Raw genomic sequence first — 14,638 nt, 5'->3', positions numbered from 1 at the left:
AAGAATTCTGTGCCTCCCCCAAATGGCACCCTATTCCCTATATAGGGCACTACTTTTGACGAGAGCTCTATGTGGTATAGGGCGCCATTTCGGACAAAACCCTGAATTTGTGGTCTATAAACCCAAATCCCCATTACATCCTCGATCTTGCCACGGTCTTTAAATATATTTTTTATTATTTTTTAAATGCTTACATATAAATAAATACATGTTATCAAATGTGCACTCACAGAGTGAACTCTTATGTACAGTACTATATATCCTATATGTAATCACCACATCTCACCCACTCAGGCTGATCAGTAATTCAACCATCCACCCATCCCTCCCACTCTCTAGAGAGAAAGACCTTACTCCACACACCAACCACAATGAAGCATTATTTTCCCTTGGAAGAGAGGACACATACAGCAGTACCCAGGTATTTCTATCAAAGGTAATGAACCCCCTACTATCCCCCCCCCCCCCCCCTCACATTTAACCAAAGCAAGACAAGAGGCAAAAAAACAACCTGGACCAGTTCAAGTCAGTCATTCAGCATACATTCCGGCTCTCATGTTTGACTTTTTTACATTTTTTAAATTGGTTGATTTCCGGTAGCAGCGGTCGCTATTCATGGATGTTTCTGTTGGGGACAGCAAAGATAGGGTGTGTACATAAGTGTTCCTGTGAGTGTAGGAATGAGTGTCAGCTCGTATCTGTGTCCTGTTTAAGTGTAGGTGCGTGTGTGTTTCAGCTTGTGTATGTTTGTGTTTCGGGGCCATGCACAGACAACGTGACGTGATAATGTGCTAAAGGCTACAATCTGAGATTAAGAGTTAAGGCTGAGGTGATCCAACCAAGAGACAGAAATCTAATGTATCACCAATATTCATAATCTCAAAAAGCCTCTAGAAGGAGCAGGTAGTGGAGGAGAGGCTCAATAAGCCGTGTAAAGCTAGTAACGCAACATAACGCCTAAGAGAGGTGGGTCCGTTCCAGAAAAGCCCCTACCTCCTAAGCAAACACGTCTCCTAATCACTTATGAAGATCTGAAAGAATTGGATGTGAGCAATATGGTAGTAGTTCCACCTTGTCATGTGACAGGTGAGGTGAATTTTTCACCCCATTTCTCATCCCTATCTGATCATTTCAGATCTACAAAAGTGTCTCGGGGTTTAAGGGTTGTTTCTGGACCTTGACCTTGTCATGCGGCTTACAGGATACTTACTGTAGTGACCAGCAGAAGAAAAAAATAACAAAACTTAATCACAAGGCTCATATTGTGTACATTAGTTGTGTGTCTAAAATGCAAGTTCACCACATGACTAGTTTGGCTGTTTTACATTATGAAATGTATTTTGCTCTTCTTCCTCCTCTTCACATACGCAGAGTAGGAGGGCTGATATAGGATCAGGTCTCCCCTGTCCATATAACCTTATTCATTATGATCCTAAAGGTGAAAATGATCCTAGATCAGCACTCCTAATCTACACAGAGCAGTCACTATGTGTGGATGCGTGTTCTGTTGACCACAGTGTTTAAAGGCAGCATTCAAAGCGTTTTAACTGAGAAGACCTTGGCTCAGAGTAATTTGTAAAACAATTGCAGTACGTGGCACTAATATACAATTCATTATAAAAAAAAAAAAATGGGAGTGGAGGTGATTGTGCAACAAAATAAAAGTGTAAGGACGAATCCCCCAAAAGGCTTCAGCGCATCATGAAAACTTAATAATAATAATAATTCAGTGTTCATTCAAAAAAAAACTATTTACAAGGCCTAGCTTAAAAATAATGGTAAAATGGTATGCCAATGCATTGCTCTCTCAGAAACATAAAAACATCACAAAATTAAAGCAGGTGGGTGGGAGAGAGGGAGTATCGGTTCGAAGCGCCAAAGCAGTGACACCACTGCACTGTGACATTCTGTGTTTGATACTATGATGAACTGAACTCTGGCCTTCCTAACACTTCTAATGGATCCATTCGATTTCAGTATGATGTCATTGTTCAGAATCAGAACAGAGCTTGACATCTTTTTCCTCCAGAGTGGATGATTCATGTCGAATGGACATGGAGGAGAATCACTGCGACCCGAACAACTATAGGCCCTGATTTCTTTAGTAATGTTGCTTCGGTGTTCCAGCACTGACAAACTTCTCAGTGGTTAGTTTCCCCTGGTAGCCCACTCATTGTAGGCCTGGATGGTGTCAGAGATCAGCCTCAGGCCTGGCACACTGCTCTGTGTCTGTCGATATGGCTTAGGATGGATATTATTGTCTCTCGCTCTGTCTCCGTTTCACCAGCTCATTTGGATTTCATGGTGACATTGTCGTTGACATCCTCTTCGTCGCTCTGAACTGAAGCAGAGGCCCCCTGGGATGAGGCGACGCTCTTCCTCTCCTCCTTCCCTTCTGTGTTCTCCTCCACCTCCTCTCCATCCTCCTCTCTCTCCTCCTCTTCTTCTTCCTCCTCTCGGTCCAGATTAAAGTAGCCTGTTCCCTTCACTGTGTCCTGGCGCTGGTAGAACAGCACGTACGCTGCTTTGGACTGAACACACACACACACACACACACATATATATATATATATGAAGTGCACATTCAATTCACACTGGGCAGTGCTGTGTATCTGACAAGATGTTAGAAGACTTTGGAACTCACCACAATCTGATCTTCGTTGGCTGGAGAGACACTGCTGTCGTCAAAGTTGTACCACTTGTTATCATCCTTGTTCTTCGCATAAGCAGTATCTAAGTGTCCCAAAGATAAAATGAGAATATGAGTATTTGTCTGCTAAAAGCAAGCATGGAATTAAGACTGTTGATTCAACTTCCTTGTTTGAATCAACTCGGATAAGATTATGGCTAGCAATGTATGAATTTACAATTTTGAATACACATTACGTTCAAATTCACATTACGCTTCTAGTGTTTATGACTAAATTGTCAAATAAAAATACTTAAAATCAGACTTACAGTGTCCTCCTCCCATGCCTCCGTAGTGGTTGGAGACCGCAATGAGATCGTAGCGACAGGGACCAGCATTAGGGTCGATCAGGAACTCTGACATTTCCATGTCACTGGAGAAAGAATCACACAAAGAACCATTCATGAGGGGGAGAATTCCTTGTTTTATTTTCAAGAGATATTTAACATTTGTATAAGTGATTTACAACTTAAAGGGATACTTCGGGATTTTGGCAATGAGGCCCTTTAACTAGCTCCCCAGAGTCAGATGATACCATTTTTATGTCTGTGTCCTGTATGAAGGAAGTTAGAGGTAGTTTTGTGAGCCAATGCTAACTAGCGTCAGCACAATGACGAAGTGTATAGGCATGCAGGTTAGCAACTTCCTTCAAACTGCTCGTAGAGACATACAAATTTCATCCACAAGTTCATCGGACGCTGGGGAAGTAGACCAAAATCCAGAAGTATCCCTTTAAGCCATAGGAAAACAGCTGAATGCTTTTAATTTACACAATTATACTTGTTCATAAACTTTGACAATATAGCTTACTTTGACAGAAAAGTATGTCCGTCTGGTCAAAACCGTACCTGAGTGGGAAATCGACTAGTGAATCCAGCTTGTCCCTCATATATCTGCTGTAGGAGAAGCGTTTCAGATGGACCACCAGGACTGGAGGCAGAGACCACAGGTCCAGCTTCTTAGTGGCCTGCTGGTGCTCCTTGCAGTTTGGACAGTACCTGGGATAGATTAATTAATTATTATATTTTATATGACAATTTTAAAAAGCATATACTTTCTTAGTACCTGAGACAGCCAGGATAAATTACGCATCAGCCCAAATTACAGAAGATTTTAGTTCTGGGTTAATGGAGATTAATATCATGTTAAAACATGTTAATTCTATTTTTGAGAGAACTATTCTTTTAAATGTTCATTATTTTCTTTATTAGCCTTGACAATATGAAGTTAAGTCTCACCATGGGTCCTCAGCTCCGAGCTTCTCTTTGGTGGTGAACAGCTCGATGCAGTCTTTCAGTTTGAAGAAGGCTTTCTTCTGAGGCTTATACTCCATGCTCTCATGCTTCTCAAAGTCCTGTTCACAGACAGTGAGATTTGTTATTACTTATTTAGTACAATATTATTACCATCCAAGGCTTAAAGAGAGACATTCATTCTACAACAGTGTTCCCCAAGCCTCTCCTCAAATACCTCCAGCCATTCTAACTATTTGATCTACAAACTAGCACACAAGGTTGGGAAACACTGTTTCAGTTTGAATGCATAAGGACAGACACAGTCTGACATGAATTGATATACTGTACACTCCTCTGTATTTATTTAGACAGCGACGCAAACATTTGTAAATTTGGCTCTATACTCCAGCATTTTTGATTTTAGATCAAATGTTTCATATCAGGCGGCAGTAATCAATGTCACATGTCATAATGATGAGTGAGAAAGTTAGAGGAACAAAAATCATACCCCCCCCCCCKAAAAAAAATGCTAACCTCTCACCATTACCAATAACAGGGGTGGTTACCATTTTTGGGGGATAATGATCTTTGTGGCTCTCACGTATCATTATTCATGATCATCCATAATCATGGTTCCATTCACATTCATGTCTTTTAAAAATAAAAATACAGCCCCCATCCCCGCAGGCCGTCATTGTAAATAAGAATTTGCTCTTAACTGACTTGCCTAGTTAAATAAAGGTTAAATAAAATAAAAAATGTAGAAGTGTTCAGAAACATGTATTCTTATTTACAATAAAAGTGACTCCAAATTGACAATACATTATTCACCATTGAGCTCCTACTGGGCAAAACATTATCCAAAACACAACCAAAACAAACTGCAAATACATCCAACAAGTCTGTAGAGTCACAAGCTTGATGTAGTCTAAGAATATGGGACCAAATACTAAACTTCTGACTACTTAAATACACTATAAGTTAATTTGTCCAAATACTTATGAAAAAAAAAGTATTCCAATGGGGGGACTAGATACATAGTGACTTCATTTCTAAATGGTAAAACATATGTACGAATATACACTCAAATAAAAAGGTGACATTCTGTACTGTCACCCCTTATATGAAACATTTTATCTAAAATAAAAAAATGCTGGAGTATAGGGCCATATTTTCACATTTTACCTTCTTTGTCCAAATAAATACAGAGGGTAGTGTAAGTAAAATGGTTTCTAGTGTTAGAGGAGAGTAGAAAGCCTTACCTCTGTGATACCCTCATCAAAGTGTTTTTTCTTGACCTCTGGTTCCCAGTCCAAAGAGAGATAGGACTGGTCTGTTACAGAGAGAGAGCAATATACCCTTAAAGACTCATTGTAAAAGGTGAGAATATAACAGAACGAGAAATGTGGATTGTGCATTAAGAACTAGTAGAGGCACTGCTTAGTGCTTACAATAAGTATAATGTTGTTACTAGAATGTTACCATGTTTTTATCTTTATTGGAGGGTTTCAACTTCATCTGCGTACCATATGTAAAATGCCCATCTTACCACTGAGTCTGAGGTGTCCCTCGTCGAACCGGATCTGCCGCGGTTCCTCCTTGATTAAGCTGAAGTCAGTCTTGCCCATGTTGTTAAACTGGAATGTAAACAATCTCTTCTTCTCCCCCATTGTCATAGACGTTTGGTTCTGGTGACCTTTGGTCCCCGAGTTCTCTCCCCCTGGACCAACCCCGTTCTCCAGCTCGTTGTCCCCACCACCCACAGAGTCCTCTGATTGGCTGTTGTCATTCTCAGAGGGCAGCTCCTGGTCCTGACTGGATTCGTCGTCTCCATCCTGCTCATCAGTCTCCATCTCGCCTGGAATGGAGTGGATCAGCCGATCAGATTTTGGAATAGCTTTATCGACAGGGGTTACATTTTTTATTTAACCTTTATTTAATGCTATAGTCTCTTTCGCAGGCGAGCCCTGCATGAACACGTCAATAAAACAATTACACTATACATATCTATTTACACATCAATTACAAAATACATCAAAGGGAAACACAAAACACAATCATATGAAACAAACACATTCTTCAGGGAAAAGTCCCAGGTGAGTGCATGTGTAAGTGTGTCTGTTTGAGCGTGTGTGTGTGTGTGTTACGTACTGGGAGAGCCCTCCTCCAGGACCCCATTGGTAGTATTGCCATTGACAATATGTTGTTTAGAAGAGGGGGTTGTCTCCTCAGTGTCCTCCTCCTCAACGACAGAACGCACAAACCGACTGCACCATACAACACAAAACACACAATACTAATATAATCAGTTCCCATTCAAAACATACAGACATAGTCCAACAACATCTAACTGCTCAACATCATTTATATGCTCCCCCCGAAGAAAGAAACATCCACCCTCAGTGCTGTTATTACTCAGTTCATCAGTGCTCCCGGAGTAGAAAACATTTAATGAGAAAACATTTTTTTTTTTTTTTTTAATCGGGACATTGTGTCAAAGCCTTGTTTCCACTAGAAACTAAAAAGGTTCCTTAGAAACAATGAAAAGAGCAATCAAATGTATTCATATAGCCCTTTTAACATCAGTCACAATTAGGCTAAGTAATTAACAAGAGCGCAAGGTTAGTTAACGGCAGTTTCTGAGATGGTTACCTACCCACCAGAGGCGTAGCAGTAGCATGTTGTAAAGCTTGTTGTAGTGCATGTATGTGATTTTTGGATTAAATTGTATTTTTTCCCTCAATCTACACAAAATACCCCAAAATGACAAAGCAAAAACTTAAATATCACATTTACATCAGTATTCAGACCCTTTACTCAGAACTTTGTTTTAGCACCTTTGGCAGTGATTACACCTGTATTTGGGGAGTTTCTCCCATTCTTCTCTGCAGATCCTCTCAAGTTCTGTCAGTTTGGACGGGGAGCGTCAGGATCGAGGGAAAGATGATGAAAAGAGCAAAGTACAAAGAGATCCTTGCTGAAAGCCTGTTCCAGAGCACTCAGTACCTCAGACTGGGGCGAAGGGATCACCTTCCAACAGGACTCTAAGCACACAGCCAAGACAACACAGTAGTGGTTTCGGGACAAGACTCTGAATGTCCTTGAGTGGCCCAGCCAGAGACCGGACTTGAACCTGATTGAACATCTCTGGAGAGACCTGAAAATAGCCGTGTAGCGACGCTCCCTGTCCAAACTGACAGAGTTTGAGAGGATTGGTAGAGAAGAATCGGAGAAACTCCCCAAATACAGGTGTGCCAAGCTTGTACCGTTATACCCAAGAAGACTCGAGTCTGTACTCGCAACTAAAGGTGTTTCAACAAAGTACTGAGTAAAGGGTCTGAATACTGTTGTAGAGCATGTGTGTGTGCGTGTGACCCACCAGAGGTGTAGCAGCAGTATGTTGTAGAGCTTGTCCTCGCTGAGTGTTCTGGAGACCGTGATGAGGAAGGGCTGGCCAAACAGAGGAGTGGAGGTGTGGTTGTACCCTGACTGCTTGTACTTTTCTCTAAGGTGGACTGGGATCACCACATGGTCTGTGTCCTCCAGCCGGTTCACTGCCACCTCAAAGCTGTACAACAAGGAGAGTTATTTTTCCCCCCATTAATTAAACTTTTATTTACTATGGCAAGTCAGTTAAGAACCACCCTCTGCGGGCTTGGAAACAACCAGATGCATCCGGTTTTCATGGGAAATGGAAAGAGCCTGTGACGTGACTACCGCTTTTGAATGTTAACAAGGCAACACTCCATCTTAACTCCTCCTCCATATTTACTGGATTGGTTGAACAGTGCACAAGAGAACCTGTGCAGATTTTTTTCTTTCTCGTCTGGACAAGAAGGAAAGAAACCCCGCTCAGATGCATGCTACGTTAAGTTAGTTACTAAGAACAAATGCACTGGCACCTCAAAACTACAGAACTATAGGGTAGGGTGAATGTGTTGCAGATGTTTGCATCTTCGGTAAGTTAAGGGTCGTATTCATTCGGGCATACCGTAGCAAAACGTTTTGCAAGGGAAAACAGTGTTTCCTATTGGACAGGTTCAGGTAGTCCCTTCCGGTTTCAGTCCATGCCGTTCTGTTTGGTGCCTAATGAATATGACCCAGATTTCTCAGATCTAACACTGGAGGGAGAGTAGACAGTGCTTCATCCAACTGCCTTCATCAGAAAGTCTGTATCTGACACTCACACATAGATGTCGTCCCTCTCCATGATGCTGCTGAGGTTCTCATTGGTGGCAAAGATACGATGGAACCGGTGGTTGTAGATATCTGTTACAATCATCTGAATTTGGAAAGAAAATAAAAACATCTTAAGTACACATAGTGCATTCGGAAAGTATTTAGACCCCTTGACTTTGCCCACATTTTGTTACGTTACAGCCTTATTCTAAAATTGATTAAATTGCTTTTTACACACAATATATTTTTTGCAAATGTATAAATAAAAAAATGAAATATTACATTTACTTAAGTTTTCAGACCCTTTACTCAGTACTTTGTTGAAGCACCTTTGGCAGCAGTTCTTGGGTATGATGCTACAAGCTTGGCACACCTGTTTTTGGGGAGTTTTTGGGGAGTTTCTCCCATTCTTCTCTGCAGATCATCTCAAGCTCTGTCAGGTTGGATGGGGAGCGTCGCTGCACAGCTACTTTCAGGTCTCTCCAGAGATGTTTGATCGGGTTCAAGTCCGGTCTCTGGCTGGGCCACTCAAGGACATTCAGAGACTTGTCCCGAAGCCACTCCTGTGTTGTCTTGGCTGTGTGCTTAGGTTGTTGTCCTGTTGGAAGGTGAACCTTCGCCCCCAGTCTGAGGTCCTGAGCGCTCTGGAGCAGGTTTTCATCAAGGATCTCTCTGTACATTGCTCCATTCATCTTAGCCTCATTCCTGACTAGTATCCCAGTCCCTGCAGCTGAAAAACATCCCCACAGCATGATGCTGCCACCACCATGCTTCACCATAGGGATGGTGCCAGGTTATCTCCAGACGTGACGCTTGGCATTCAGGCCAAAGAGTTCAATCTTGGTTTCATCAGACCAGAGAATCTTGTTTCTCATGGTCCGAAAGCCCTTTAGGTGCCTTTTGGCAAACTCCAAGCGGGCTGTCATGTACCTTTTACTGAGGATTGGGTCCCATCTGTCCACTCTACCATAAAGGCCTGATTGGTGGCGTGCTACAGATATGGTTGTCCTTCTGGAAGGTTCTCCCATCTCCACAGTGGAACTCTGCCAGAGTGACCATCAGGTTTTTGGTCACTTCCCTGACCAAGGCCCTTCTCCCCGATTGCTCAGTTTGGCCGGGCGGCCAGCTCTAGGAAGACTCTTGGTGGTTCCAAACTTCTTCCATTTAAGAATGATGGAGGCCACTGTGTTCTTGGGGACCTTCAATGCTGCAGAAATGTTTTGGTACCATCCCCCAGATCTGTGCCGACACAATCCTGTTTCGGAGTTCTACGGACAATTCATTCGACCTCATGGCTTGATTTTTGCTCTGACATGCACTGTCAACTGTGGGACCTTATATAGAAAGGGGTGTGCCTTTCCAAATCATGTCCAATCAATTGAATTTACCACAGGTGGACTCCAATCAAGTTGTAGAAACATCTTAAGGATGATAAAAGGAATCAGTTCAATTTCGAGTCTCATAGCAAAGGGTATGAATTCTTATGTAAATAAGGTATCTTTTTTATTTGTAATAAATTTGCTGAAATGTAAAAAAATAACTGTTTTCACTTTGTCATTATGGGGTATTGTGTGTAGATTGATGAGGAAAAACACAATTTGATCAATTTTAGAATAAGGCTGTAATGTAACAAAATCTGGAAAAAGTGAAGGGGTCTGAATACTTTCCGAATGCACTGTACACCATTCCAGAGCGTACATTTTAATTTAGCCTCTATTTAACCAGGCATAAAACTCCTTGAGGTTAACATTTTTTTTTTGAGGGAGAACTGATTTAGTTAAGAGCAGAACAGACGTGTGTGTGTGTGTGTATCTTACCTTCTCAGCAGGGACACCAGATAGAGTGGAGAGCGATGTACAGAGGTCTGATATGTAGCCCACCTTGGGCACAGTCAGTTTATACTGAAACACAGAGAAAGACAAACGACCATTAAGCCGGGGTCCTAAGATTAACTCATAACTTAATCCGCAGGAGCAGAATTTACCAAAACCCCATGAAGAATGAATAGCTGCAGATTCATTAAATATACACCAAGCCTTCAAAAGGTATTGATAAAAAGGACCTCCCTCCAGATTCCATCTGGCCCTATTCAGAGCATAAGCTGATTACAAATACTCAAATCCACTTCAGAGGATATCCCTTAAAAAGCAGAGAATATTGTGGGTGACCACAATATGTGAAGGATGACTAATTTCTAGGTAGGCTTACCAGCTCAGTACCTGTGTGGGTTTGGCTAGGGGGTCCAGACTGACCTTAGTCATATTCACTAGGTACAGAACAGAAGCAAACAGGCCAAAACAGGGAGGTGCTATCCAATAAGAAACATGTGTTTTTGTTTTCAGTTGTAAAAGCTTTTGCTACAGTGTGCACTAATGAATACAACCCAGATACTGTAGTTACCTGTGTGGGTTTGGCCAGGGGGTCCAGCCTGACCAGGTAGACCTCCAGAGTGCGTTCCTTTTTCATGGGCAGCGGCAGCGTCAGGTAGCAGAAGGGGTCAAAGGTGACGGAGACCTTGGCGCAGACAGGGCACACCAGGGTGGACTTGAAGAGGCCGTGGAAGATGTCCACGATGATGGAGTTGTTCCTCTTGACGTGGTTCTCCCACGCCTCCTCGGCCACCACCTACAGACACACAGGGGAGGGAAGATAGTGAGGAACCATTTTTGACAAAGGGTGAGATAGCAACAATGGAGTGTCTGGAGGAGGTATAGTACTATGATACCGTTTATTCCCACTACTGGTTTTGCTTTTCTCCTCAGCCACTACATACAGTTACACAGAGGGGAAGGGAAAGACTCAAACTATTTAGATACGAGGTGAAGGGACCCATGGATTGTATGGTGGTACAACTATTCCCAAACCTCCTAGGGAAACACATACAGTAGTCACACAGAGGGGAGGGATATTGCTGAGAAACCATTTTGACATAAACCAAGAGAATACTATGGAGTGGTACACTGTTTTTATTAATTGTTTATACTCTAGAAACAAGCCTACAGTTTTACAGAAGGGAAGAAAAGCAATGCCAGAAACATAGCCGAGACAGACTATACACTATACTAATGGTTGTTACAGCCATGTCTCAAGGCTATGAGACACCATTTCAACAGACTAAAATGACACAGTGGAGTGACTGGAGGTATGAACACTGTTTGTTCCCACTGGTTCTCCTCCAGAAACACATTGGCTACAGAGTCGATAATGAGGTTATAGAGTTTGCGCAAGATCTGGCATATTTCCTGCCATTCAATTGGTCATTTCAATTAATGATATACCCATTGATTCTTGAATATAAATGCCTCATTGAGCTGAAACACCAAACTCAAGATTGTGGCTTTAAAGATAAAGATTTCCAAATTAATAATCAACGCACAACAACAACTGATTGAGTGTTGAGTGCCAGAGATAGCAAGACTACCTGGGACCACAGAGAACAATTTGCCCAGCTGTGTACTGTAGCTATGGTGCAATGTATTTGTTGTGCATGGTCCCTGACAAATAGTAAAGCGAATGAAACTAAACTAATAAAATAAAGAGAGACAGCAAGCTAGCAMTAACAGACCTTGTCAGGCCTGCCCTCGGCATCTTTGAGCAGGATGTAGGGTTTCTTCCTGATACGGTTCAGGTCCTCGTGTAGACCATCCAACAGGAAGGCCAGCAGCTCGTGAGAGTCCTGCTGCTGGTAGCCTGAGAACTGGGGGGCGAAGCGACCCACCTGGGTCTGGAGGGAGGGGAGAATAGACACACACAACAGGTTCAGCAACAGATCTATAGGAAATTCCAAATTGACACCCTAGGGAACTTGTGTAGATTGAATTGGTGGAAGCAAGCAAAATAGCACAGATTCCACCAACCTGTAGCCTGTCAGTTAGCAAAGTAGGAATATTGCCATATTTCTTATGTGTGATCCTTTCTGATCTACTCTAGAGCAGTGGTGTAATCGAGGGTAAACGCACGTAAACACCGTTTACCCACCTATTGCAGAAAACCATATTGAGGAAAACCATATTGAAAGTACAGGGAGCATTACTTTATTCACCACGAATGGAAATCAGAGTTTACCCACCCATTCTTTCTACCACTACATCACTGCTCAAGAGACTCGGTTGTTGTGGCTTGTGGGTCTAAGGGTCAATTTGGGATTGGGCACATCATAGCTGTATTTCAATCTAGAATCAAGGCAGAAGTGAGGGCACAACTTTCAGACCATGTGAATTTCATAAGTTGGTATGGGTACAGTACAGGGTTGGAGTCAATTCTATTTAAATTCCAGTCAATTCAGAATYTAAACCAAATTCCAAWGACAGATTTTCCCAATTAAAAAGCATTGAAGATAATTGGAATTTCAGTGTACCTTCGGAATTGCCTGGAATGGAAATGGACTTGACACCAACCCTGGTACCGTAAATTACCTTGAAAGGCCGTGGTGTGACGTAGCTGTACTTCCCAGACCACGACTGCTTTGTGATCTCAGCGTAGGCCTTGGCGATCTCCCCTTTCATTCCCAGAGGGTTGTCCTCATTCAACTCATCGTTGTACTTGTCTTTCAGGAAATACTCGGTGAGAGGAGGTACATTACTTAAGCACTGCAGAAAAATATAAAATATATAAAAACGATTAAAGTTGGGAAAAGAAGCAGTAAAATATGCAAGAGACAGGGCATWATGAGAAAATCCAACAGTCAAAAGAATCACCTAAACCAACAGTATAATACAATGCCAAAGGTCAATCAATACCCGCAGCTGTTCCTGCCATGATACAATTAAAACCAATGCATACACACCAGAGTTCAGAGTTAACAGTTTAACGTATATTTTTATTTAACCGTTACTTAACCAGTCAAGTCAGTAAAAAACGAATTATTATTTACAATGTTGGCCTACCAAAAGGTAAAAGACCTCCTGCAGGGGCAGGGGCTGCGAAAAAAAAAAAAGGGACCAAATACAGATCGAGACAAGAGAGACACCACAACACTACATAAAGAGAGACCTAAGACAACAACAAAGKATGGCAACACACCATGGTAGCAACACCACATGACAACACAACATGATAGCAGCACAAAACATGCTACAAACATTATTGGGCAAGTTGAGGGTATGGTACCTGCAGTGCAGAGTTCATGAAGCAGGTGTTTCCCAGGTTGGAAAGACCACACAGGCCAGCCCGCTCACTCTGCCTGCCCTCGGAGCACTCATAGCTGTTATAAGGGTGGTAGGACGGAAGGCTGTAGCTGGAGTTTTTCACACTGAAGAGGATACATAACATCAGTCAGGAATAAATAGAGAACATGGACTTAGCCTATTTCATATGGCTGGGTAAAATGACTGGATGTTACCAAACAAATGCAGGCATAAAGTACTTATAGTGGTGTAATAATGTGCTGTTTGTATGACGTACCGTTTAATTTATTTTTGTTAAGTAATTGCCTTAATCTTGTTTGGACCCCAGGAATAGTAATGGGGATCCTTAATAAATACAATATACAAAGGCTAGTGCCCACACACAAACCTTAAACATTTCTATTCAATCCCCCCACACACAAACCTTAAACATTTCTATTCAACCCCCCCCCCCCACTCAATATCTTCCCATAAGGTCTTTCTCACTTCTCATTCAGTGTGGGGAGAAAGGTACACAGTAAGAAAACACAATTGTACAATAAAAAGCTGAAACCATCATAAAAAATGTTAAACACCTACAGTATATAGCACAGCTGCCAATAGGGTCGGGTGATATTACCATAGCATTGTCTATCGACAATTATTGACAGCCAACAGATGGTGACGACTTTGTAATGTGAGATGAAAATAAAAGCAATGACAAAAAWAAAAATTAATGCAACATTAATTATGCCGTAATCTATGGATTTCACGACTGGGCAGGGCTGCCAACTGGGGAGCCAGGCCCAGCCAATTCTTCCCCACAAAAAGGTCTTTATTACAGACAGAAATACACCCAAGAAATCCCCCACCCCTCCTCAGATGATCCTGCAGGTGAAGAAGCTGGATGTGGAGGTCCTGGGCTGGCTTCGTTAAACATGGTCTGCTGTTGTGAGGCCGGTTGGATGTTATGCCAAATTCTCTAAAACGACGTTGGAGGTGGCTTATGGTATAGAAATGAACACTCAATTCTCTGGCAACAGTTCTGGTGGACATTCCTGCAGTTAGCATGCCAAATGCACACTCCCTCAAAACTTCAGACATGTGGCATTGTGTTGAGACAWCTGCGTATTTTAAAGTGGCATTTTAATGTACCCAGCACAAGGTGCACCTGTGTAATGATCATGCAATTTAATCAGKTTCTTGATATGCCACACCGGTCACGTGGATGGATTATCTTGGCAAAGGAGAAATGCTCAATAAACAGGGATGTAGACAATTTGTGCACAAAATTTAAAGAGAAATAAGATTTATGTACGTATGAAAGATTTCAGGGACATTATTTCAGCTCACGAAATATGGGACAAACACTTTACATGTTGCGTTTAAATTTTTGTTCAGTGTGTGAGATACTTTTAGTCTTGTGGTGT

General features: G+C 42.0%; 1 protein-coding gene across 5 annotated transcripts in view; it reads right to left on the bottom strand.

Moving 5' to 3' along the window:
- Positions 1–469: 469 nt before the first annotated feature.
- Positions 470–14,638, bottom strand: part of LOC111951466 (ubiquitin carboxyl-terminal hydrolase 15) — a 40,539-nt gene continuing 26,370 nt past the window's right edge. For all 5 annotated transcript variants that reach the window (XM_023969584.2, XM_023969601.2, XM_070434795.1 and 2 more), the window contains 15 exons: positions 13,213–13,354; positions 12,519–12,692; positions 11,669–11,827; positions 10,504–10,728; positions 9,921–10,004; positions 8,112–8,206; positions 7,304–7,492; positions 6,076–6,191; positions 5,474–5,782; positions 5,187–5,257; positions 3,928–4,043; positions 3,538–3,687; positions 2,959–3,062; positions 2,645–2,733; positions 470–2,531 (listed from right to left, as the gene is read on the bottom strand). In XM_023969584.2, coding sequence (XP_023825352.1) covers positions 2,289–2,531; positions 2,645–2,733; positions 2,959–3,062; positions 3,538–3,687; positions 3,928–4,043; positions 5,187–5,257; positions 5,474–5,782; positions 6,076–6,191; positions 7,304–7,492; positions 8,112–8,206; positions 9,921–10,004; positions 10,504–10,728; positions 11,669–11,827; positions 12,519–12,692; positions 13,213–13,354 — 2,266 coding nt within the window. In that variant the 3' untranslated portion in view covers positions 470–2,288. The remainder of the gene's footprint in view (positions 2,532–2,644; positions 2,734–2,958; positions 3,063–3,537; positions 3,688–3,927; positions 4,044–5,186; positions 5,258–5,473; positions 5,783–6,075; positions 6,192–7,303; positions 7,493–8,111; positions 8,207–9,920; positions 10,005–10,503; positions 10,729–11,668; positions 11,828–12,518; positions 12,693–13,212; positions 13,355–14,638) is intronic.

This window comes from Salvelinus sp. IW2-2015, linkage group LG3, assembly GCF_002910315.2.
Source record: "Salvelinus sp. IW2-2015 linkage group LG3, ASM291031v2, whole genome shotgun sequence".
Classification (NCBI taxonomy): Eukaryota; Metazoa; Chordata; class Actinopteri; order Salmoniformes; family Salmonidae; genus Salvelinus; species Salvelinus sp. IW2-2015.
The sequence above is the reverse complement of the archived record's forward strand: the minus strand, read 5'-3'. Positions and strand labels throughout refer to the sequence as shown.